The 27,027-nt window shown below is 37.5% G+C and overlaps 1 protein-coding gene across 2 annotated transcripts; it reads left to right on the top strand.

Moving 5' to 3' along the window:
* Positions 1–276: 276 nt before the first annotated feature.
* mbf1 (multiprotein bridging factor 1) lies at positions 277–26,257 on the top strand. Of its 2 annotated transcripts, none has more exons than XM_083144461.1 (5): positions 277–506; positions 5,730–5,781; positions 7,015–7,175; positions 10,151–10,244; positions 25,481–26,257. In XM_083144461.1, exons 1-5 carry the CDS (start codon positions 429–431, stop codon positions 25,540–25,542), a joined length of 447 nt encoding a protein of 148 aa, XP_083000587.1. In that variant the 5' UTR covers positions 277–428; the 3' UTR covers positions 25,543–26,257. The 2 variants fall into 2 exon arrangements, with proteins under 2 accessions (XP_083000587.1, XP_083000589.1); XM_083144463.1 differs by lacking the exon at positions 25,481–26,257 and adding an exon at positions 11,739–11,910 and having other exon boundaries at positions 278–506.
* The last annotated feature ends 770 nt before the right edge of the window (positions 26,258–27,027 follow it).

Raw genomic sequence — 27,027 nt, 5'->3', positions numbered from 1 at the left:
AAATTTCTGTCTCGCAATCGCACACCCCATGTATGAATTTAAAACGTTTTTTATGTCGTAGTAGAAAAATGTCCATTGCCTGGTGATGCCATTGTTTTACGTTGATCGGCAAATCTTCTTATCCCGACCCAACTATAAATATTTGTTGACAAAAATCTCAATGTGAATTATAAAAGTTTATGTTTTAATTTTATTTTTAACCAAGTAAACAAAACTGTTTATGCAGCATCAGCGCCACCACCACCATCGCACATGTCGAAACATCGATTAGTTATGCCTGGTTATTGGTGGAGCCTTATTGGTGCTTGTGTACGATCGTAGTTGATCAGCTGTAAATACATGTCCATTCCCGAAATCGCGTAAAAAAAAATTGTTTTGCTTAGACGGAAGGAAATTTTGTGTCACATTTCATACATACGTACGAAATTATGTCTCAAACAGACTGGGAAACTGTTACAATTCTGCGCAAAAAGCCACCAAAGGCTTCTGCGATGAAGACTGAGCAGGTGAGAATTTTTAGCTAAGGTAAGGACGAGAACTTACTGCGTTTCTGCCATGATTGTATGTCGTATAAATTGTTGAGACGAAGAGGTACGTATATTTCATGAAAAGGCTTAAAGCGGGTATGTTGTGTAAGTATCCGATGCTACTATATGTAATTTTGATGGAAACATACAAAGGATGATGTAAGTTACACTTTGCATTATTCCATCATCATTTCATTGAAGTTGAACTATACGTCGTCATTTGTTTCCTAGAGTTGGACTAATATATTTTAAAATTCACTAATGTACAATTATCACTGTCTTAAATGGATGTGTAAATGATTTTCTTGAGGAAATATAACTAGAAGTAAAGAAGCAGAATACTAAATGAAACTGTCATTTTCTTTGTTTACAAACATGCCATTGGTAAATATAGGGAATGTATGTTCTTAATTTTTTCGTATATAAAAGAATTGCAACCGTTGTATAATTAGTTCGAAAGTCCTGAAAGTTTCGTTAAAGGAAATTTTGCATTATTGTATATTGCAATTTTTTGTAACATCGAACTGAAGAACGTATCATATAACTTACCTTTAACGCCGTGGCTATAGTCATGGTATAATGTAACCCTATTCATTCATTGGTGCTGTTGTAATCCAGTAGATGTAGTCAGTAAATTTCTCGTATCGGACAAACGGCTGAAATTTGCTAGTTCATTTAATTTGAATATTCGTACTTACGTATTCTGCATTGAGAAACATTGCTGAAAGTGGCATTTCGCTTATTTCACGGAAATAAGCTCTATTTGCGACATATCGAGTAAGTTTTCTTCGATTCTTTTTGCCTTCGGTAACATGCAAAATGGCGGTCACAGTTCCACTACCGTACTCAGCATGCAGTGTTTCCACCCCACTGCACCCAAAAATACCTACGTAGCCCCACAAACCATTGATGCATAGCCCCATAAACCATTCATACATAGCCCCACGAACCATTTCCGGTAAGGTTAGGTTAGGTAGGGTCACTATAGTTTACAATAGTTAAAAATTGGTTTCGAAAAAAATATGCATAGCCCCACACACCATTCTCGCATAGCCCCACGAACCATTGACACATAGCCCCACAAACCATTTGCGGAAATGTACCTTCTTCATTTACAAAAACACGTGTTTGGAAACACTGACCGGGATTACGTCATCAGACACAGGCTACATCCACCTGGAAGTAAATGGATGCAAGAGCTTTCGTACATCGGTCACACATTTATATCGAAAAATAGATGATTTACCGGCAAAATTCAATGAACGATGCGAGAAAACACTTCCCCGAACTTCCACAAGTCTAAAGAAACTGCATTCGGTAAGTAATTTCTCCTGTAAATATGAAGAAATCCGTTTGTCCGATACGAGAAATTTACCGATGTAGTCTTACACTAAGGTAGGGTTGGTGCTGTTTTCTGTTTCAATGATGCCAGGGCTACCGGATTCCAATCTTGGCCTGGCCTGGACGTGTTCAATATATGAGTTCATAGTTAGGTTAAGCAGACCAGGTTTGGTTCTCTTATCATTTAAATAAAGTCCCTAAATGCATTCTACTAAGGTTCCGATTTTCTTCTACATTAATTCCCACTAGTCTATGATACAGTCACTTGTTAATGGAAAACACATTGTCCATGGGAAATGCGCATGCTTGCGTAAAGTAATTTTTAAGTTGTTTTTTCAATATAAATCAGGCCTCCCCGGCGCCCACCCAGCGTCGAATAACATGGGTACCTGGGGGAAACCCTGGGGGGTAAAGGTGGTCAGGGGCGTGATGCTGATCACATCACCCCCACTCACGACCGGATCAAGAAAGTGTGGGGCGTCCCCCACACCCCCTATACACCTTCATGGCGTGGTGCTATGCACAGGGGAAGACTTTACCTTTACCGATGGCTTTGGTAGCATCCTTGCATTGTAAGGGTCCTGGGTTCAATACCTGGTGGAGGCACATAGTCGTTCGGATCCCACTTTATACTGTAGGTCCAGTTTCGATTAGCCTTACTGTGCATAAAGTGGACTTAAAACACCAAATCAACGTATACTTTTTTCAAAATCCAAACCATGCTCATTACTTTAAAGAAGGTTCAAATTTCGTGTGACAATGATTTCTAAAGTTCTATGATTATTAGTCTTCCTGCTAGGAGAATTTGAAAATGATAAAAAAAAATTGGAACCGTTACTGTTTTTCCAGTCCATAAATTGGTTTATAACCTTTCAGCACATGTGTAGTTTTTTTATGTAGTCAGTCATATTTTCCTGCCTTTGACATTCTTTTTGTTAGAAATGCTGATCCAAAAGGGGGGGGGGGTTATAACCCCCCTTGGGCACGCCGCTGGAAACCAATGATAGTGTTGCAGAACCTTTGATCACAGATGATTAAATTTTGTAGGTCTGTAATTCACAACACTAGTAAATTTTCTCAGGTGTATTTTTTCAACTATAAGAAATAATAACAACAAATTTGTTAAGGCGTCAATTTGGACTACCATATTCAATTTTAACGCATATTCATGAGCACTCTGTGCATCATAATCTTGCACCAAAGACAGTTTAGTAATAAATAATTCTTACGTACTGTTAATGGTAACAATTCGATCTCCGCCAAACGGATTTCTTCATTTTGACAGAAGAAACTACTTACGGAAATGAGTGTCTGTATCATTTTCAAAGTTTGTGGAGGTATTTTCTTCCATCGTGGAATATATTTTACCGGGAATTGATGTATTCTTGAAGAAAAATATATCTCCGACGCACAATTTCCGTTGCTTTTATTTGCTTTCTCTAAGTGAACCGGATGTTGCGTATGTTTGATGACGTAACCACCTGTCAGTGATTCCAACCACACAATTTTTTTGCAAGAAGATGAAATAACGAAATATACATTCCAGATATTACTACGACCACAAATTTTAACTATCTTTGCCTAACCTAACCTTACCTTGAATGGTTTGTGGGGCTATGCGTGAATGGTTTGTGGGGCTATGCGTGTATGGTTTGTGGGGCATTTTTCGGTTAAGAAGGTTGGAAACACTGCATACCCTCTGATGATCCACGACGCAACTCAAGCTGTGCCTGCCGTATGGCGTGTTACCGAAGCGAAAAAAGGAAGAACAATAATTACTGTTAATGTGAGAAATTGAAATTATTTTCATGAAAAAACCAAAATGCCACCTTAAAGAATCTTTCGCAATGCAGAATAGGTAAGTATGAATGTTAGAAATGACTAAATAAACAAGTGAGAGGTGTTCAGTGGAGATCGAATAGGTACCCTGTTAATATATGGGCACCCTGTACACTATTTTAGCATTTACTTTAAAATAGCAATTAACATGAGTTGGAACATTTGGGAAGGGTTGATGAATAAATACAGCTCAAAAATCATTTTCCTAATTGTTTATGGGTGGACTGCTTTGGAAGAGAACTCACATTCTTGTAAAATTACGTAGTTTGTCAGAAATTGTGCCAAATGTAGAATTTGCTGTCGTCAAAGTAGAATTGTAATTTTTTTTGGAGACTTTTAATATGTTTGGTAGCATAAACTGTTATCGAGATTAAAACTATCCTATTTGACAATAGACAAGCTATGCTGCAACTCCTAGTAGTGACTCATCACACCTTTAAACAGCTTAATTGGAATGGACAAACTGATGAAACCATCATTTTGCTTTTCCTATAAAAATATAAGGTAACTAATATATTAGCCAAGTGAATTGTATATATTTGTATTGTTTGTTTGTTTATTTTGTTTTTCACTTGCAAGAATATTTTCCCCCCATTTAACTCCCATTTGTTTAATGATTTTAACAGATTGTGGAGGAAAATAATCTAAGCATTTTAGGGTACTTAGAAATAGTATGTTTACAAAACTGAGTTGTGTACAAATGTGTGAACACATTTTTAAGGAAGCAGAAGGATAATTTATTATAAATTACGTCATAAACTGTAGGTTCCAGAATTATCACTCTTAATGCACCATTGTCTGAGGCATTTTTGGGCAGAAATGCTATGGCAACAAACTAAGAATTGAAGGTGGTCAGAAAATATGGATTTCCCCCCACCTTTCAGAAATTAATGAACTTGCATTTGTGCATATAGGTTTACATCAGTCTTTATTTTTTTTGCAATTGTATAGTCAGTACATTGGCACATGTTGCCTGCAACAGCATACAAAATTCTAATCTATCAGTGTTGCTAACTGATATTATGTTTTTCCCCCAAAATTTTCATTCTTAAATTCAATAAGTGCCACACATCTCTTGTTTGCCGCAAACTACATATTACTATGGAATCAGCCACAAAACTTTGAATTGGCATACTAACCTAAACTTTAAAAAATCACTCACTTGAGCCGTTATTTTCTAGATTTTTCTTCATGTAGTAAGCTCTTTCATTAGGTCATACGTTATCATCATCATCCTTCGCCGTTTCCTGCCTCCGGCTGGGTCAGCATAGAAGTCAAGCCTCTCCATTTTTTCATGTTCTTCCACCACTCCTCTCTTTCCACCGTGTTCCAATCTTGTCCTCTTCTAACACTCCACTATCTGCTGTTTCCACTGACATGTTGGTCTCCCCCTTGGCCTTATTCCCACTCCTTGTGCATGGTAAGCTCTTACTGGTAGTCTTTCTGCATCCATCCCCTTCATGTGTCCGAACCACCTCATCTGTGCCTCGTCTATCCTGTCCTGAAGCTTCACCACACCCACTGTCTGTCGGATCTCCTCATTCCTTATTCTATCCCTTCTAGTCTTCCCCAATATTCTCCTTAAATATTTCATCTCCACTGCCTGCATCAATGCCAAATTGGGCATTTATGTTCTTTGTGAGTGTGCTCTTATAAATTTCATCTCAGCCTCATTATTGTAAGCCAAAAGTGTCAGAATAGAATCACCAATGGTAAAAATACAAATACCAATATGATATTGATTACTCTGTTCCATCCCTAGTAATTAAATTTTTTTGTTAACTCCTATTTTAGAAGTCTGGAAGGTTGCATTATTCTCTGTGACAAATTTAACCCTGTTACTACTTAGACATTTTGTCTCGAGCTTTCAGAGTGTATATCTGAAGGCTCTACAGATACCGTAGTGCTTTCTTTACTGTCGAATGTAATGTTGTAAGACCAATACTTAATGTATTCAGCAGTGCTATTTTCTTTCTTTTTGTATATTCATTTTAATAAGGCCATTATTTGTTTTACTTGCAGGCAGTTAATGCAGCTCGTCGCCAAGGAATTGCTGTAGAAACACAGCAAAAGTGTAAGTGTGTTTCGATGATACTTTTTTTTTTTTTGGAAGGAGGTTTGCAGATAGCAGTCATTAAAAAGTCCATTTAGGGTGTGTGTAAAAAAGCAGTAAATGCATGTAAATGAGGGATAGAAGGTACATATATGAAATTATAACAGTTGTATTTATGTATATGCATCTGTTTGCATGTTTAGTTTCTTATTTCGTAAGTATTTTGTCCTTCTGACCGAGATGATGAATTGCATGAACACAATATGGATGTGTGTGAGAAGTGTTAATAAGTAAAGTTTTATGACATCCTTATTGAATTGCAAAATAGGACGAACAAATGCTTCTCTCAGTACTAATTTTTAACATATTTGCTGCAGTTTTCATTTGAAAGTAAGGTAATGAATTATTTTTTAAGAAATGTACTATCCTGTGTGAAGTCTTTAACCTTTAGTGGCCCGATGATACCATATGGTATCATCAAAAGTAAGGTTGTACTGGCCTGATGATACCATATGGTATCATGGTGCTGATTATGAAATGGATGTGCTTTTTGGACCTTCATACTCTTATGTTTGGGTTGAAACTCTTGACACATGTCTGGAGCAAGCCTGGGAAATTCACATTGATGATCCCCCTTTCTCTCCGCAACATATCCATGTCACATTTCCGAACAGAGTTTCACATTTTGGCTCATTATTCAACTTGTATGGCACACAGGAACATGAAACATGTTTCATTCTCTTTGGAGATGTCCATTCTTTGAAAAGAATACTAAGTTTGCACCCTCTCCCCAAAATAGCGGGAGAAGAGTGGCAAACTCCAGGTTTTTTTTTTTTCAATTGAAATTCGGGGATTGTGCCCCTCCACCCCCTTCCTCGGTCCAGCATTCTGAATTGTACACGGTAGCATGCGCTGATCTTTTAGCTGCAAAACAAAAGTTATTCGAAGTAGATTGTTCCCATAGTGCCTAAGTTATAACAATGTTCCTCCAAAGAGTGTTCGAATTTAAAATTCCCGCCGAGAAGCCTGGACCATCTAAAGGTTAAAACTTCAGGAAGGCAATATTTCATATTATTGTATGTGTCGGTTGTGACACATTATAAAAAGAAGACTAATTGTAAATGAAATGCATGTTAACATAATGGTAATAATAGTAAAATAATTTTATGTGTTTCAACTTAGATTTGTATGGTTAAATAGCAAGTAACACAGTGTTTTTCTCCTGTTGACCTGGAGGTCTTTTGTCTTTTGCAGGGGGTGCAGGGCAAAACAAACAACATCAGACCACAAAGAACACGGCTAAGTTGGATCGTGAGACGGAGGAGCTGAGGCACGACAAGGTTCCCCTTGACGTAGGGAAGCTCATTCAGCAGGGACGGCAGTCGAAGGGATGGAGTCAGAAGGATCTGGCCACAGTATGTGTATGCTTTGATTACACTCGGACATGGCTTTGATTCTTCTGTTAGTTTCTTTTGTTCTTATTAAAAAAGTTACTTTGAAAGGGACGGACCGATATGAAGGTGTAACCAGTGCCAATAAAGTACTGGCGCTCTAGTGGTCGTCGATGGTCGTTTGACTTCATGTGGGAGACTGAAGTTTGATTCACAGCCTTATCGCTGCTTAAAGCGGCTCAGGGTTCCGTCCATCCATCAATTAAAAGAAAATGGTCAAGATCAAAAATGTGTGGAACCTTCCCCCCGATGGTGCTGTTTGCTATTACCTTTTTTCACATCAGTGCAGCAGAGTTTGCTTGTCACTTTATCACAAAGCCAACTTTTCACTCAATACTGGTGCAAATGAAAATTTTGAAATCTGTTTAATATCCAGGGAATTAGACTGCAGAAAAGTGTACGTCAGTATCAGTGATTGAATTCAAACTGATGCTTTCCCGTATCCCTATTCCAGTGATATTCGTAGATACTGATACATATTATATGGATCTGCATAGTCGTATTCAAAATATTGTAAATAACATACAGTATTTTACATCAGTTTGGTAAGAAATTGTCCAGCATACACACGCACAAATATTTTAAAGAGTTGTGGAATCATTTGTAGAACCACTTGAATCTTAACCAATACGACCTAACTGCAGTTGTTGATATCCTTTCCAAGTTTGCCAACAGTAAATGGCGATAGTAGTTCTTTTTATTCAGTGCTCATCCCAAACAATTGAAGTGTTTCCAGTTTCAATTGTTGCATTGTTGATCTAGCAGTTTAGTTTGTATTTTTTTACCAGAATGAGTTCTATGTCTTTCCTTGCAGGCATTCAAAACCATGCACTCACAATGACCTCTGTTTCTTAAATTGAATTTTTCCATGCATGTGATACTAGGGTTCGAATTTCTGAAATTGTGCACTATTTCAGTAGCACATTGTTCTTCTTGTATGTACAATGAAAAAATATTCCTCTTGTAGTTTATCGTTGTTATAGGTGTTTAAATACCTTTTGATGTAACGTTTTGGTAGAACACATGCTTCAATCATCGGACATTTATTCATATGAGGGAAGGTCAATAAATAACAAGAATTTTATTGCAAATTACATGGAAAAGGATGCGCAACGGAAAACAATTTCTGTAAGTAATAAGAGAGTTATTCATAACATTCCTGTTATTTAATGACTTTCCATCGTAGTGTGATTAATTTTACATTTATAACAATAGGATAAATTTAACTAAACCAAAAAGAAAGTTCTATAATGATTCTTGTCAATAATATTACATTGTTGGAAGCTAACAACTCTATACTCTTTCCAAAATATTTCTCTCTTTTAATCATTTACTGCTTCTCGATAAATTTCCATTGGAACTATATCATAGCAACTGACCAGAGTTTTACTTTGAATGGCACATTTAATCACAAAATCCATTCCTTCCCACAGTGTCATAAATATAATGAAAAATATGCGTTCTGCTTAATTTTCAGGTGATTAAATGCAACCAACACTTTCCGATATGGATTCGACTTGTGTTGGTTTTGACTCAGCCTTAGGTAATAATAATAAATATTAAAAATTCTGTACTTCCAGTGTCCAAAAATTTGTAATAATATTATTAATTACAGAGCACAAGAAGCCACGTGGACAATCTGTAAAAGATAAAGCTTAAATAGTTTCTACAGGGTAATTTGTAATTCGCTTCGGGGTTTCTGGACTCAATAAAGAAAAATTACCAAGATAGACATGCCAGAAAAAAGCATACCATTAAATGTGGAAATTCACCAAGTTTTTTGTAGAACATTACCGATGCTTGGTATGTCCTCCCTTGCAGACATGGCAGATATCTGTCTAAATTTTTTAACATCTGTCGGTCTCGAATCTTTTGGGTAACACCACAGGAAGGACATGCAACCACGAGAATGTCCTGTATCTCACGAAGTGTTCTCTGTCTGTCTTTGTGGTACTTTGCACAAAAAAATTGTTATACCATCACTATTTGACTTTTTGGGGGTAAATTGTAACACACGAAATGCTTCCCCGTTCACCTCTATAGAACATAATTGTGACAGTACTGCTTGTAACAAAAGGGCCATGGTGGTCTAGTCGGTTGGGTGTCTGACTGCCATGTGGGAGACCTGGGTTCGATTCCCGAACTGGGTGATCTAAGGTAGGAATTTTTCTGCCTTGTCCCTGCATAAAATGGTGCTGGGGCTCACCCAGCCTCAAATCAATGGGTCCCTGGGGCTAAATGCACATGGAGCATGGTGCTGATCACATCTTCCAAAAAAATGGGTGAGATCTAGAATGTGTGGATCCCTATCCCCACATGCCGTCATTGCACGGTGCTTTTCCTTACCTTATCTACTGATTGTAACGGAGGAAATATGCAGCTATACCTAGCTTCACTCTTGTTCTACAAGAACTTGATTTTCCCCATATAATGAGATGCTTTTGACTGCTGTGCCTGTCTTAATATAATAATAATCCATAAAGGGCCTTACCCTATCTCCCAACTGCCAGTCTCCCTCTCACAATCCTACATAGAGGTGTGGAGATTTTCAACCAGTAATGGGGTGACATGGGGTCAGCATGTCGAACCCTCAGTTGTTATAGGAAATATCTGAGACCAGGTTATGCTACTCACTCAACCCCAATTTCCTCACAATGCTGGGTTGCCACTTGTCCTATACACAGGACAAAAACCCAGAGACTGAACTGTGCCTGTCTTGGTTACTTTCATATTGATCCCAGAAACCCTAGAGGTGCTTATGCAGTATCCTGTATATGGTTAGATGATAAGTATTATACAGCCTGCCTCTTCTTGGGTATCACCTGTTCATTGGAGAGGTAGAGTGCTTCAATTTCTGCATGCTAATGAAATGGAAAGGCTCCTTAGGTACAGAATCTTAGTGGATTTTGTTTATACGTTGTCCTTTCACCTATTTTCAGAGAGTCAATGAGAAGCCACAGGTCATCAATGACTACGAAGCAGGCAGAGCCATACCAAATCAAAATATCCTCGGAAAAATAGAAAGAGCCATCGGTAAGTATTTTTTCACTGTTGTGTTGATAGATTGTTTCAGTCTGAAGTTTTTGTGTATGGAAGAAAGTTGCCAACGAACTGGATTTGCTATTGGAATATCTTGTAGCTGCTGCACTAGGTTCAAAATCACCACTTACTAGACAAACTTTTTACCTAGTGAAGTTTACGAAGCATGAGAATAAAATGAATCAATATTTTCTTAAATATCTCATTTCATGTGCATGTTTAAAACCGGGTTAAGAAAAGCAGCACACAACCACACATATGCAGGTTCTTGTTCGTAATTGGAAACACCGAAGGTCTATAAATAGTCAACAAGGTCAAAGCAAGACTGACACAATGTGACAAACATGTCAGGGAATATCTTTGAATGATTGTCAGCATTTTTAACCTTATTACCAATTTTTTTATCCCTCTGTTTCCACCCTTGAAAATCAACGCTAGTAGGAAACTAGCTAACAGTGGTGGTTAACACTCTTGCCTTTGGTGTAATTGGCCCTAGGTTCAATTCCCGGTGGGAGCCTCCAAAATTTCGGTGTTGACCCAGCATCTTGGGGAGTTACTTGAAAAGAAGTCGTAGCGCCTCTGATCACGAAAGCCAGAAAACATTGGTGATAAGACTCGTTGCGCTGTCCACACGCCACTCTGGCATATCCAGGCTCTTCAAAGGCCGTTGCACCACGGAGTTTAGTTTTAGGATACTCATGAACTGTCAGTTACGATGTGCTAATTTGTGCTGTGCTTTTCTCGTCTTTCCCTAATTTGTTACGAGGTGAAAACATGAATGCTGTTTAAACCGCACATGCACCAGTTTCTTACTACTGTGCAGGGAGGGTTTCCTGATAGTGTAGCGGCCAACACTCTCACTTTGCAACCAAGGTGTTCCAGATTGGATTCCGATTGGATTGGTAAATTAAGTCCCGATTAGCCTATCTGAGCATAAAGTGGACATCAAACAAATTGCCATTGTGTGGCACGAAAAATATGGTTGTTATTTCTTGCTCCCAGCGTTAACTACATAAGCAAGTAACAACATATAATTGATCTTGTTGATAAAACATATTGACAGCAAACATTTCTTGTTTAGTACCGAGTGCAGCAGCTTGAAGTCACTTCTATACCAAAACCTAGTTCCACGAGAATGATTTTTTCTGTACGTATTTGATATTAGTTAGTAACGTATCTATGTCTCTTTGTCTATCTCAATACCCCATTACTGAGGACATGATAAAATCGTGCATATATATATATATACATATTTTGTTAAAAGTAAAGTTATTGTTCTTAAAGGCAGGTGCCAAAGTGAGTAATTAATTTTGAATTTTTGATCAGACACAAACATTGCCATACATCGCAAGTTATGCACAAATTATTATTATTTAATTTGAAATATGATTTTTTTACCGTACTAATTCCTCGATGACAGTGCTTTGATTAGAAATATGATATTTTTTTCCTGCTAATTCCTTGATGACAATGCTCTTCGTTTTCCAGGGAGACGCGTCAGAGTGAACAGCAAATAACTCGAGATTACTTGCTTCATCCACACCAAAATATAGGAACATGGGTTCTATTACTATTATTATTTTTTTTTGGTTGTAGCTACTAGCATTTTTATTCAAAAATGCTATCTTTTAAATCTGAATAAAACTTGATTAGTATGCTATATATTTTGAAAGTTATTTGTGTGTGGAGTGGTTTCTGCCTTCACTTGATGCTTAATATTAGGCCTGTAAAAAGATCTGCTTTTAACATGATTTTAATCTAACCGCTGTGGTTTGTGGGTTCTATGTCCCAGCATGGGCATGCATGTTCCCTTGTGCTTGTCCTTCATCATTGCAATTAGCCTAAAGAGGTAGAAATGTGACGTAAAGAAAGATACAAATACAACAGTGGTTTTGAAACATCACAAAAGGCAACATGAAGGTATACAGCTGTATTCTTGCTGTGCTTTATAAGTTACAAATAAAGTTCGTAGATACAAAAGCAATACAAATGCCATTCCGGTTATTGCATTGTAATGTCACTTCATTAGAAATCAGAATATGGAGAGGGCTGGTTCTGTTGATAAATTTTTATGTTCACAATAAACTATTTTTCTTTCTTTTAAAAAAACAAAACTTTATGTGCATATATTTAATTTATTTGTTTGCACAGTTTTTAAATACATATTTGTTCCATTTCTTGTGCAAATTTTAAAAATCATAATTTTTGTGATTTTATGCACGATTTTTCATGTTTTAAGAGCCTAACTTATGTCCTATCCATGCTATGTTTATGTAAGCACATTGTTTTTAATAGGAATGGCCAAGAAGTGCAGATGGATAATCAGGTCAAATGATCGGATATCCACTTTGAAAGCCGTGGATTATCTGGATTTGGTCATTCCGTGTTTTTTATATTTATTCCAACATTTCATGCTCTGCAAAGAAACTAAAACTAAATCCATGAAAATAGTCCAGTCAAAGTCACGCCGCCCACCTACAGTGTTGCATCAATAGACAACAATTTCGACTAAATCAACCACATACGTCAATGCGCAAAGTGTCGACTGAGCAGCTTAGAAAAATTGTGGCAACCTTGAAGGGCCAGGGGTGTGTAAGATGCAAGGGGAAGCTCCGACCTTGACTGGTCTATTTTCGTGGAGAGAGCAATAGCATAGTTTTAGGGAGAATTCATACCGAAGAGACAGACGACACTTGCTGCTTGGGAACAAGCTAATCAAGCCACTGTGTCACACCATAGTGGCATGACAAGCCACATAAGCGTGCGTTCGATTGGTGAAATCCTCAAGCAGCACGTGTTGCTTGTGTCTCAGGTCTGAAATTATCTTACGTAGCTTTCACACCGAACTGACTACTGACACGGGCACCTCCAGACAATTAAAACAAACGACCCAGTCTGAGTGACGTATCACCTCAGTACGAAAGGTTGTATGTATGTATTACTGAAGTTTAATTTACTAGTGATACAAGTTGATTGTCACTTGCCGCTTGGGTGTGAAAGCTCCCGTAAAATATCTTCCGATAATATCTGCAAATGACATCTAGTGCTTGTCAGAGTTGAAGTAGCATTTGTGAAATACATCATTTTGGTCAAATTATTCCACATGTACCACTATGGAATGCTGAAATTTAACTTTGTACTCCAAGTTTCCTGCTGTTAATCTTTTGTTCCCTGAGCTACAGTAATTGTACAGAATGTGCTTATAAGTAAATAAAAGTGGAAAGGTTGAATAGAACTGTAGGTGTAGAATGGTAAAAGGCAGCAACATATGAATCCTTGGATGACCTTCATTTTCTTTCACTCTCCACTACCTGTCACCTCTTTCCTTTCTCTCTAAAGTTTTATTGGTTTTACATATGTTTTAAATTTCTCAAGAACACCCTGGTGTCCAAGTGTTGAAATCTTGATGTCATTTATCATTTTACCATTATAGGTATATTTATTTATAATGCGATAGTGCAGACATTTCAAACAATTTTAATGGAGAGAAGATATACTCAATGTTTCAAAAGTTTATGCAACGATACCCCATAACTTATGACATAAAACTGTTAACCATATTTACATGAAATTTTCTACTTCATGAAGCCTCCTCCATTGAAAATTTGTGAACTACATTTTACTCATACAGTAATTCTAGAAATTAATAAATTGCCCAAATCATAGGTGATCTCATGTATAAGGCGTGTGTGACTTACTCGCAATGATATAATAAAAGTACTTAAAAAATACTATAGAATGAACTACTTACGATTTGTGAGAATACGTTTTATAAGAAACAATGTTTCAAGACACAACTGGTCCCTTCATCAGGTTCACAATCTTGGCCACGTCAATTAGAATTTATAAAACGTATACTCACAAATCGTAAGTACATCATTTTATAGTATTTTTTAAGAACTTTTATTAAATCATAGGTGAAATTTTTCCCTGCAAGTCCATTTCAGGGAAGAAAAAGGGATAAGAAATTAAGATAGGGATAGTTATATTTTGCTGACATACAAAATTGGTTAGCAACACTAGGAGACCAAGGTTTTGTCAGTAGACAGTGTTGCACGTGGCAGCTGTACAAGATTCCTCTTGCAAAACACTGTTTCAATGGAGAGTAGGGAAGTCAAAGATCCTTTTATTAGTGGCATTTTAGTGGAACAATTCTGATATATTTTTCATGCATTTTATAGTCAGTACTTGTTTATATGTTGCCTGCATCTACTGACAAAATTCTAGGGTCCTAGGGCACCAAAATGCCACATTTTTTTTTGGTTTCACCCATAAAATGACTATTGTTAATTCCATGAAATGCTGCACATGACACCTATTTTTTCGTACCACAGATTAGCAAGTTGTCCCAAAAACTGTAAACTATGCCTGTGATAATTTCTTATCCCTCTGGGAATTCCAGAAAAATAATTCATCCCGACTTCAGTCATTAATTTCTCAAATTTCCTGCTTGAAACTGGCAATCAAAAGTATTTAAAATATCTTGATGGATGAGACTTTATAATGCAGAAAACCTAGTGTGAAAAATCATGTACAGATTATGTTAGGGCTGAGACGATACCACTCTGAACTGATACCGATACTCTTTATCTACCACCAATACTGATGCTAGAAAAATATAACAATTGAAAGTAGCTAAAAATACTGATTAATATTAGTGTGCAAGTACCCCACTCCAATTATAAGCATCAATTTACCAATGTTTTGTTTCAAAATATTCGAGAATTAGATCAGAATGTTAAAATAGCTATAATGTAACCACGAAATACAGTTTTTCACAAAATATTTTGGTGCAAAATAATTGCGAATTTAAATTTTGCATAATATCCAGCATAATTAGACTCCTCAAAAGTGTTGTGAGGCATTTTTTGCAAATGCTGCAAAGGCCAAACACCAGAGAAGTATCGGGAGATGATAGGTTCAGTTTATAAAGAAAAGGTAACCGAATTTACATTCGGTGTTTGTTACCATGACGATGTGATTTTTGTTACATGGATAGACAAACATGGACTAAAAGTATACATGAATGTCTTGTTGTTATTGTGTGACATTATGTGTAAGTTTAAGGTTTATACAATTGAGCCAGTGTTATGTTCAGTGTTGTGCCCGATGACTTTTATTTCTCATAAAGTCAAAGCTATGGGGATCGAGATGGCATCAACTATGGTGCAATCAGTAGGATTCGAGGCAAGGAGAAATGCATTGCGCTTATTGGAGCATTACTTTATTTGTTCTCTTGTGAATATCAAACATCCAATGGTGTAGAAAAGTACATGGACAGAACAGAGGACAGGTTGAACAGTTTCTTGGTTGTAGGATAAGGCGACACTCCCATTTATTGAACTGTAACTTGAAGTTGCTTCCCCATAAGGGAATACATGGGATTCTGTAAATACTTATTCATATTTTTCAAACACAATGTCTAGCTTAATAATCAATTTACAAAATTGCTTTCACTTGCAACATGGAGAGAAATTCATATTCTCTTGTATAGTAAAGGATTTTTTCTAGTAGCCATGTCCATTCCGACGATATTGAAATAAATGCAGAACTGGTGCGAAACTGTCACTCTTTGCCTTAACACATCATTCATCAGCAAGAAGACACTAAGATTCATACTATCAAACACCAACCAGGCACCGTGAAGTAGTTGGTTAGAGCAGAGGATTTATAGTAAAATCACAGATGTGTCGTAGGCTCAATTCCCACCACCAGCAAAAAAAAATTTCACCTGAAGATGAGACAAGAGGTGTTCTCTCGAATAGTTAGAATAAGTACAGTTAACAGCACTAGACAATGCATAATGTCCAGTTAACATTGCATGCTAATGTATAACCTTTGGCATTAACATTCAGAGAATTTTCCTTTAATCACTACATGAAGGTTGCAATTGGAAATCGTAATTTGATAAAGTGCAGTTTGTAAGTACTGACATATGTCAGAAATAGATTAATTATGAAGCATTTTTGAGTTTTACAGAACTGAAAATGTAATCGTAAATACAGGGTTATTGTCCAAATAGGTCATAAAAATATTTTGGGTGATATAATTTATATTCTATTTGGTGCTTTAGAAATTTGATGCACCCACATGTGTTACATGTCCATATACAGGAAAAATTTTCAGGGTGTTTACTCATTGTTCCCATAGGCATTGCCAGAAATTGTTAAGAGGGGTCAGACCAGTGATAAAATGTGAATAATAATAATAACAACAATAATAGTAATTATTATTGCTGTTATTGTCTCCTTGATATACATATATAACTGAATACTTTTCTGTTATAAACAATAAAAGTAACAAACTTTCTGCCATTTTGTAACTTGCAATAAACAATGTGTATTCTAGGTGGGTCTATGGACTGGTTCGATCCCCCCTACAGGTGCTGAGAATTGTTGCTTGCCAAGCAGCATTATATACAGCAGTGTTTGGAAGTAACAGTTACTTTTTTGAAGAAATGTACCTAGTTAGTTAGTTTTAAAACCAAATAGCTGTAACTGTAACAGAGTTACTTTTTTCAAATAGAAGTAACGTTTCAGCAGTTACTTTTACAGTTACTTCATTACACTTAAGTTGCTATATAAGTGCCGTAAGTTATTGGTGATTTAGTACTTAAAAGTGAACCAGAATCATGGATAAAATACTAGTTTCTGCTGTGATACAAATGTCCATCCTTTGTTACATTAATTCCTGCAAACAATAGAAGAGGAAAAGAGAAAGTTGTTGAACTAAATTTTTCTCCTGTCCGTGGCCAGTCGGTAGGCACTGGGTTCCAGGCATTTCAGAGTGGCAGGTTTATCGCATGCTTCATCTTCCGTTTGGTAGTCCTCAATTCTAGCCATTGTCAGTTGTCTGCTGTGAAGTGTGTCTAGTTTCTGTAGTTTGTTCATCTGTGGCCTCATAATTGTCCCCCGTGTGTAAGCAGCACAATATTTTCTTCTTTTTTTATTACAATTAGTAATTGATTTGTGCAATTTGTTTGCAAGAAAATTTCCAGTGGGAAGTAACTGTAACTGAATTACTTTTTAAAAAGTAACTTTCCCAACACTGATATACAGCCACTAAGCACTACTCAAGTATGTGTTTTATGGGACCACACATATAGGTTAAATATATATGCTATGTTGACCTCCGGGTGGAGGGTAGTGATAAGAAGCTGGAGGTCCAAGGTTTGAACTCTCGTCAAGGGGAATTGAAACTTTATCGAAAAGGGGATTTATGAGTTGGAAATAGAATTTTCAATCAATCAGGAATAGCACTGGAAAGAAGACATCATAAATGAAAATGGAGAGGTTGCAGGTAGGCTGTGCCTCAAAGAATAAAACCTGTTTCACACAAGTTTCAGGAATTACAAAAGTTTGAAAACTGTGGCTCGATCGTCTCAGCATTGTCTTCATGTTGTAATTTTTTGAAGCTTCGAATGATTTTTTGAAAATAAGTTACTGGTTTCTGAACTTCCATGAATCCAATATGCCAGAAGTTTTGGTGAGCGTTGAACCCTAAAAAACCCTCTTTAAATATGGCCATGTGCCTTTATTTGAAAATTACTGGTGAAAGCATGTTTTTGAAGTGCTGTAAGTTGCAAAATTATATTTTTCATAATTGGGAAATGAGAGATGCGATAGTAGTTAAATACGGAGAAACTAGTAATCCCTTTATATATGAACCTGTTTTTTCTTCTTTGTTACATCAATTTTGGTGGCCACTGCCACCATCCTTGTTGGAACTTGTTGTGCTGTTGCTTCTATTATTTGTAGTTATCAGTCTGCTGCTAGGTGCGCTGTTGATAGAACAAAGAATTAAAAACAGGTTCACGGATAAAGTGAGTACTAGTTTCTCCGTATTTAAAATTATATTGTTATGCAAATGGTGAGTTTGGTAATCTAAATGGGAACCTTTTGAATTTTAAAATCTTGGATTTTAAGGTTGATGTTTTATTTCCTAAGTAAAGGTCTCCAGTACTACTGCAGAATGTGGATTAAATTGGAAATGACGGTTTCCTTGAGATGAATAAAATTTCCAAAACTGTTACTGTAAATCAAGTGGGACAGGTATTGAAGATAGAAAATATTTTTTTACCATGGCCAGTAGTATTAAAAGTGTAATCTGAATCATTGTGTATGGATTGCATATTAAATGCGACCAGTTACTTCTAAGCTCTTGTCTGTGTGTACCCAGTGTTTCCACATATTGGGAATGTAGGATGCTAATAGCACCAAACCTATCCTGCCTAATCTACACACATAAGAATTAGTAAGACTGGAAGTAATTCTAATTCTAATTTTAATAAATGCAAGTTGCTTATGGAACTCAGGTTTGGTGCTATTGACATTTTTTGTCATGCGAGGCATGAAGGATAAAACTTGTGGAAACATAAAATGCTCGCAGACAGATGGGTCACAGCTAAGCATTGTTGATTGTGAATTGTGGTGATATTTGGGAACACTATTAGGAAGTATTGCTTTGTTGTCAGGTACTTGAAGTTTGGGGAAATAGGGGTCTTGGAATGTGGAATATGAATGATTTGGTTCAATTGTCTAGCATATGTCAGGGTTCTCAGTAATCTGGAAATTTTGAAAAAGATGGAAAAGTAAGGAAAATTAACATATGGCTAGCAAATTGTGGAAACTTCACTCCAAAACAGGAAAAAGATATAGGTAAAGTGGCGGTGATTAGGGAGGGGCAAGGGGGTCAGTTGCCTCCTCAGTTTTTGCCACTTTTGCCTCTGCATTATGCTAAACCTTATATACAAAGGGAAATGTACTGTCTTTGCCCCCCCCCCCCCAGTTTTGGAAAACCCAATCGCTGCCACTAAGGTAAAGGTAACCCCCATCAAGGCATATGTGGTGATGTGAAAGTGGAGCTCCACATATTCTTGATCTCAGCCATAGTTGAGATGACGTGATCAGCATCACAACTACGAGGGCTGTATCATAAAGGATTACACTTTATTGTATTCGATACATACAGACATAGATACATTTAATCGGCTATATGCACTTTCTCAACATAGTCCCCCTAGAGCTGTAGACACTTACGCCAGCGGTGTGGAAGTCGTTCGAGACCATTTTGAAACCAGTTCTTTGGAGTTGTGTGCACCCATCGCTGGACAGCCTCATGGAGTTCCTCACAATTGTTGAAATGGTGACCACGCAGGGGCTTCATGACGCCAAACAAGTGAAAATCGGACGGTGCCAAATCGGGAGAGTATGCTGGATGTGGTAACACCTTGAAACCCAGTCGGTCAATAGCAGCTGTTGTTTCACGACTGGTGTGCGGCCGGGCATTGTCATGTTGGAGAAGCACACCTTTGCCCCATTTACCTTGCCTCTTCTTTTGAATTGCACGACGCAACAGCGTCAGTGTTGCCACGTAGACTGCACTGTTAACGGTGGTTCCCCTCGGTAGTCAATCAATGAGGATGATGCCATCACTATCCCAAAACACAGTGGCCATTTGTTTCCCAGCCGTGGGCGCTGTTTTGAATTTCTTGGGTGGGGGGCTACCTTTATGTTTCCACTGCATGGATTGGGATTTGCTTTCCGGTTCGTGGTAATGCAGCCACACTTCATCACCTGTCACAAGCTTCCCCATGAAATCAGCTGGATTCTGGTCGTAAAGTTCCAAAAGCTCCCTGGAAATGTCTACGCGTTGTTGTTTGTGGCATGCGGTAAGACATTTCGGTACCCACCGAGCTGACACTTTACCCATTTTCAAGTCACTGTGCACAATGCGTTGCAGGGTTCGTCTGCTTAATCCCGTAATCCTCTCCAGTTTCGTAAACGTCACACGCCTGTTCTCCAGTATTACATTTTCCACACGTGCGATGTTTGCGTCTGTTTTCACACTCACATGTCGCCCTGGACTCTTTCCCTTCTCCGTCGACGTTTGACCGTTTTTCCAGCCAGTTACCCAATTATACACCATTTTCCGTGACACTGCATACTCGCCACACACAGCCACTAACCGTCTATGGATACGTGCCGTTGTTTCCCCTTCCTTCCACGAAAACCAACTCGTCCATCGATGACCACGTTCATCTTTTTCCATGTTGTCCGCAACAGCACTTGTGACGTTGTGCTTCGACGGCTGCACAGGCCACAGACTACGCACTGTCACACGGTGCTGCCACCTGGCAGTAGACAAGGTACCTATGCGCCCATCCTGCGCAGTCCGTGGAATTATGCCATTTCATTTTGCATTAAAACAATAAAGTGTAATTCTTTATGATACGCCCCTCGTAACACAGTTACAAGTAAAAGCTACTTTTTTTAGGTATTCTAAATGTAAAACTAGGTAGCTGCAACTGCAACAGAGTTACTTTTGCAATAAGTAATGTTATCAACAATGTATTTTCTTTGTATGTTAAGGTGAAAGTTTTTTTTTTTTTTTGTGGATTTGCCTAATGCAAGGAAGCTTGACTTCATTTCATACCAAATTTAGAACATCCATGCTTTATTGAAATTCATTGTTTCTAATTGCATGCAAAAAGTTCTATGTTTTCGGTGATTGCTACATTTATTTGCAATGTGCTAGATTAGTTGAGATAGGATGAAGTCATTGTCGAGGGAGTGGATCTTGCTGAGATTGGAATGGAACAGAAAGGAACGGGTGCAAGTGGCATTGATGCTACCACATGCAAAATACCATGGTTGGTACACAAAATTGATTTTCCCAATTGATATCACTCCAGCAAAGCAGTACTTGTAAGTCTTCACATATTTATATTATTACAAGGAATGATCATGGATTGTGTGTACTTTGCAAGAAAATTTCTAGCAAAAAGTAACTTACAGTTAATTTTCAAGTAGCAGTAACTGCAACTCAGTTACTCTTTTTAAACAAAGTTAACTTTCTGAGCACTGGTTATCACCATCACCATAGTGAAGTAACATTGGAAGTGTCATTTTTCCTTCCTTAGTGATTGTTGGTACCTACCCAAAACAAACCAACTTTTGTGAATGTTAGCATCGATAGGAATAGACAAATAAAATATATTAATGTTTATTTATGTAAGAAGTGTATTTCCTTTTTGTTTTCCATGTGCACCCCCCATACACACACCCATGCATGCATCTAAGAATGCAAGGCTTCACCGATGACATACTGGTAACATCTTCAGCTTGTAATCAAGGCACATTGGTTTGGATCCTGCTTTAACCAGTAGGTCCAGTCCCAATTAGCGTATCTGTGCACGAAGTGGAAAATGAATATTATAACACCCAGGAAGAACATTAGTTGCTGCAAAAGAAGGGATTCAGTTTGAGTCTTAGAATGAAGATTATATGTGATTGATTGTTTGGTGATTTTACTTCACATAACACAAGTTACATGGGTCCAGATGCCAGAGTGAGGTGTCATTTGATTACCTTGATAAAGGGTCACCCCTTGCACTCCAAGATTACACGTGAGGCCACGTGGATAGTCTGCACAAGCTGCTTCAATTTGTTTTGCCAAATTCAGGCATGGCAGAACATCATTAAAATAATGAGCACCTATGGCATCCTGCATATGTGCTAACTGGCAGAGTGGTTAGCACATCGTGCTACGATGCCAGGGGTCCCGGGGTCGAATCCTGGCCTGGGCATGTAGGTTTGTGAGTGTCCATTCATCAATTTCATCATATCATCCCTCATCCCCATCTTCGGAAATTAGCCAAAAGTAGCACAAAAACAGTAAAATAAAGCAAATCAATCAATATGTGGAAACTGGGGAAAGCGTCGACCACGTGGGAACGTTATTGAGAAGAAAACTCTGACAGACCTATTAATGAACAGGGAGGTGTTATTCATCTCAAGTGACAAACGTATTACAGAAATAGCTGCAGGTATTAGGAATGCAAAGTCTTTAGATACCCAGTCACTTTCAGACAGAAAAGTGGTCTTGGTGGAATGATGCCAGCAGCGGGGAAGTCCGTATGGTTGAATATGATGACAAAGAGAGAGCTAGGAGGAATCTTTTACTAGCTGGGGATACCAGGCCAGGGGGTGGCCTTGGAAAGTTCTGGGTTTTAGTCATGCTCATCGCCCTAGGTTCAACTAAAATAGAAAAGATGCTAAATAACCAGACTAAAAACAATACCGGATGTCCTGGACACAAATATAAACCACATATTGGTGGGTGAATCAACTTTAGGCAAACCAAGAAATAGTGGTCACCGTTTACTGCATATTTATTTATTTATTTCTCTTTTTTTCCGGAGACCCTTGGTGAAACTGGTTACGTTATGACCGTTTGTGTTGTGAGACAGCTGCCTCACTGCCAGCCTCAAGTCTTCCAGGGGCACATCTAGAGCTGACCAAATTCAAGGCACTTGTTTCTTACTACATCACGGCAATGCCTCATCTCATAATAATTAAAACTGACATTTCTGGAAGAATTCTAGGTAAAATAGGTTGCCAAACATTAATTCCTATGGTAGCTTCGTGAGATTTTTCTTTTTCCTAAACCTGCGTTGGTCGCTCACAATCTCTAGTTCTGGGTGTGTGGTTATAACGTCATCATTTATCAATGATTGTTTTGTCAACAAGCTGAGTTTCTTCCCCTTTGTTCTCAGTGTTAGTCAGATCTTCGAGATGCTTGGGGGGAGTTCGTTGAATCCCCTTGCGGTCTGAATCCATGTCTGCCATTGTGTGTCTAACAAAGAGTGCCTTTTTACAGTTTTATAGAATTTCAATTTGTATAGTATTATAGAACCTCAATTGTTACAAAAAATGATCTAATCGTAATAATTGAAGCTTTAGCATTTTAGACTATTAATTGAACAAATTTTACGAACCCAGTCTGGCACCTTACATGACCATCGACATAATATTTCTCGTGTGACCCATGAAGGGTTAACAAAACAATAACATTTGCCAGTGGCGATGCTACATAAAGGGCAACTAGGGCACTGCCCCACAACAATTTTAACATAAAAAGTTCATCTGAAGAGACGATCGGTATATACGCGTAAATGTTTTTTTTTGTTTTTTCCCTCAACCCCTACGTTGCTGCAACCAGACTTACAGGGCATGCACCCTGTGCGAGGTTAATATATTTCTCGGTCCTGTTGGAGAGAGTCTAATTTCGGCTCTGCCCTGGAGACGTGACGTCACTGACTGATCCAAACATTTACAGCATAGGCAAGGGACGGTCCCCTCACAATAGAAAAGCGCAAAATTCGTAGCCGTCTCTGGGCAGTAAACGAGGTGCCCTGCCCATTCATATTTGCCTCGTTCAGTGTTTCCAACGCTTGGTAGGCAGTTCATTCGTTCTTCCAGCCTGCAGCAATAAGATAGAAAAAAATCCCTCGAATGCTTTTCTTCACGCTTGTTCCGGCGACCTGAAAAGTTGACAACACTTTTTATTGCACAAACTAGTCCCTCGTATTTTCAAAAAGATCCTCCTTTCCTCTTTTCTTCCCATTGTAATACGGATTTGGATTTGAGTTAGTGTGTGAGTTTGCGTTGCGTTCCGTCTGTGCGAATTGGTCGCTTATGAAATAATTAGTTTTTCGCGATTTTATAGTTACTGTACGTGTTTATTTATTTGTGCAATTGTGTCTGTGTTCCAGCAACTTGACATGCAGAATATCTTCGTAAGTATAAACGAACTTTTTGGGGGTACATGGCCAATGTAAAGTGTTGTAACTGAACTTAACGCTGCATCATCTTCCTACTTAGTCATTGATATTAGTGGATACTTGGTGAATATGACATTGAATCATGTAGAAACTTTAATATCTACGCCTTTCAATTCATTGACAATGGAAGAGAAACTGCAGTGTAACATTTTCCTAATCATTCCAGTATCTACCCAAAGTTTAGTTACTGCAAGCGACGTTAGTATTCGAGGTTTTTTTTTATTCATGTATTTTTGTTCCATATGTTGCTGATCTTTCGTATTCCTACGTAGTGAGTATTTAATGCTCTTTGGAGAGATATCTTGATCAGAATGTTAATTTTATTCCAAATTGTTCGAACAATTTACTTACTCCATATCAAGGAACTCCCCTCAAAAACCTTAAAGAGGAATATAGAGGCTAACTGCCCCCCTCCCCACCCAAAAGAAAAATGTGCCCTGCCTGACTGAAAAGGCACGCGCCGCCCCTGACATTTGCACAGCCAACGTTTATACTATTGTTGCTGATGAGGAAGAGAGAAGCTACAAATTCGGAAGCTTGAGCAGCTAGAATGAACTAAAGTCTGGTCCACAACAACTCATTAAGCATGGTTTGAATGTTTGAATTACCTGATGAATGGTCACTCTCAATTTCTCTAGTCAAAATTAAAGTTAATGGCGACTCCGACATGTTTCAAGTTCTGGAAATTTTCAAACAGTAGGTCAGAATGAAAATATTGGATGTAAGCATGCAATAATAGTAAAATAAGAATATTGATTACTACTAGGGAAAGAAATCCAAAACCCCCCCCCCATCTTTTTTTATATTCATATTCGACCTTTTATAAAATTCCTGGCTAGAAGTTTGTACAGTATTACAATAATACTTGAGCAGGGTCTATGGCAACATCCAGTGAAACCAAAATAAAACTGTCAGATAGCTATTCTGTTTCAGATACAGTTGTGTTGTATTCAAAGCATCATGTAAAAGAAAAATAAATTGTTTTGGGGAGGGGAGGGGGGAGAGGTGTTTACACTATTTGGAATTAGATTGTGGATATGCAGTAAGTATAATATTATTTACTTATTTGTAGAGTTGGCGAGTAACATAATGTCTTACTTTTCAGTAATTGTTAGTATTATGTTACCAACATTATGTCAGAAATTATAATCATAACATGCCATTTTTTTAAAAAAAGTAATGGATGCTACTTTACTGGCATTACTTTCATAAATTTTCAACTGGCAAATTTATTTGCTAAAACAAAACTCGAGTTCTTAAAAATAAGGAAAATTGGATTACCAATCTCAGAAACCATTAGCACCATAACTGATAATAATGAGAAATACACAAATTTGATTAGGGATTATTTCATTTGTATATATGCTTCATTTGAAATCGTATTGTGTGACAACACAACATGGTAATATTCCATTGCTTTTAAAGTACCATGTTACTTATTTTAGTAACTCCGCAACTCTTAAAGTCTCCACAGTGCTGAGGGGTGAGTATCATTTCTTGCTTTCCGAACACACTTTTCTCTACAACATTGAGAATGTGAAAATTCCACCGCATCTTGATTCTCTTAAGCAATATGCAAAATATTTTCTACGTATTTCTCTTGTAGGAATAAAACTACGGGGAAAAGAGCGAGGCAACCAGATGCTGCCCCCCACAGGCCACAAATAACTACCTATGAGGGGGCAGAAGAAAGTCATGAAAATATCCTTACCTATTTGAAGTACCATGAATGGAGTGATCTTTGTGGCTGTTTTCTACTTCATTTTCGGACTAAGTGTTCATGTGCAATCAAGTACGTTAGCAGTACTCAAGTAGGTGTTGAGGAATGATGAGATCGAGCTAATAATGTTAATACTAGTTACATTTAATTTACAATAGAAATTTCAGACTGATGAATGGATGAAGTTAGTTGTTTTAGTTATGTAAGAATGGAATTTTGTGTTCTGTCATTTTTTGTTTTCTTAATTTTTACAAGTGAGCGAAAAAATGATTTTGGAAATTTAATACTTCAGAGCTTCTTTTAAATTTTTTTATTTAGGTTAAAGTTTCATTTCTTTTCTATGTTATGACTGTTAATTTAGGAACATGCAACTACGTAGAAACCCTACATGCAAAAATGCTAAGAATGCAAATAAAAATAAAGAAATTATGTTGTATATGTGAATTGCCTTGTCAAATTTAAGTTGTAAGTGTTCTTTAAGTGTCTTGCATTTTTATACTAGGCTTATAAATGTTTCATTTTGTAGTGGTTTTGGTTTCATGATCCATTATTTGCTCATATTCAATCCACTGTACATAATTCGACAGAATATGAGCTGTTACATGAGGTACAAAACTATTGTGTGTGTAATGTATAAAGAAAGCGAAACAAACTCCAAAGAGAAATAAACACACAAAATCTATGAAAGATTAACCCCTCTTGCCTTTTATTGAATCAATATTTTCTCACCTACCTTTTATATGGAATTTATATTTTATATGATTTACACAAGGTGATTAAGAGGACATCTGCAATATTACCGAGCATCTTTCAAGATAATGGTAAAATTTAGAGAGAAACTTTTGAATGCCAAAAACACTGAAATAGTTGTTTTTTTTGAGAGGGCATCATTATTATGGGGGAACATATGCCTCCTTTGCCCCCCTGGAAAAAATTACGTTGCTTGCCCCTGCCTGGGAAAAATCCCGAGGACATCCATGTGCACAGGCATATTTTCATCCATCCACTTGGGAGGTGGGGGAGTTAACTGGGTCTCGTAGACATACTACTACATACTGGGGCTAACATTGTACTGTTATATTTTTATGCGTATATCCTCATGGCCATTGTCTTTGGAAAACAGGTGATCCTCACCTTTCATCATCATATCCAAAAGAAGTGAAATTGTGTTTATATCGAGTGTTACTTTCAATAAAGGAATAAACACACCAGTGGCGTGGCGTGGATTTTTAAAAGTGTTACCGGTTATCAGTAGGACATTTAAGGGAGACTTGGGCACCTCCCCACCTCATGCCCCCCCCCCATGTCTTCCAAGTAGTTCATGTAATATTAATCTGGTACGTATGCAATTCAATACTAGATTTTGGTAAAGTTATTAATCAGGAAAATAAAATGTTGATATAAGGACTAAAGTGAAATCGCAAACATTGGTT

Source organism: Lepisma saccharinum, chromosome 23, assembly GCF_977018435.1.
Source record: "Lepisma saccharinum chromosome 23, izLepSacc3.1, whole genome shotgun sequence".
Classification (NCBI taxonomy): domain Eukaryota; kingdom Metazoa; phylum Arthropoda; class Insecta; order Zygentoma; family Lepismatidae; genus Lepisma; species Lepisma saccharinum.
This window is presented reverse-complemented; position numbering and strand designations above follow the sequence as displayed.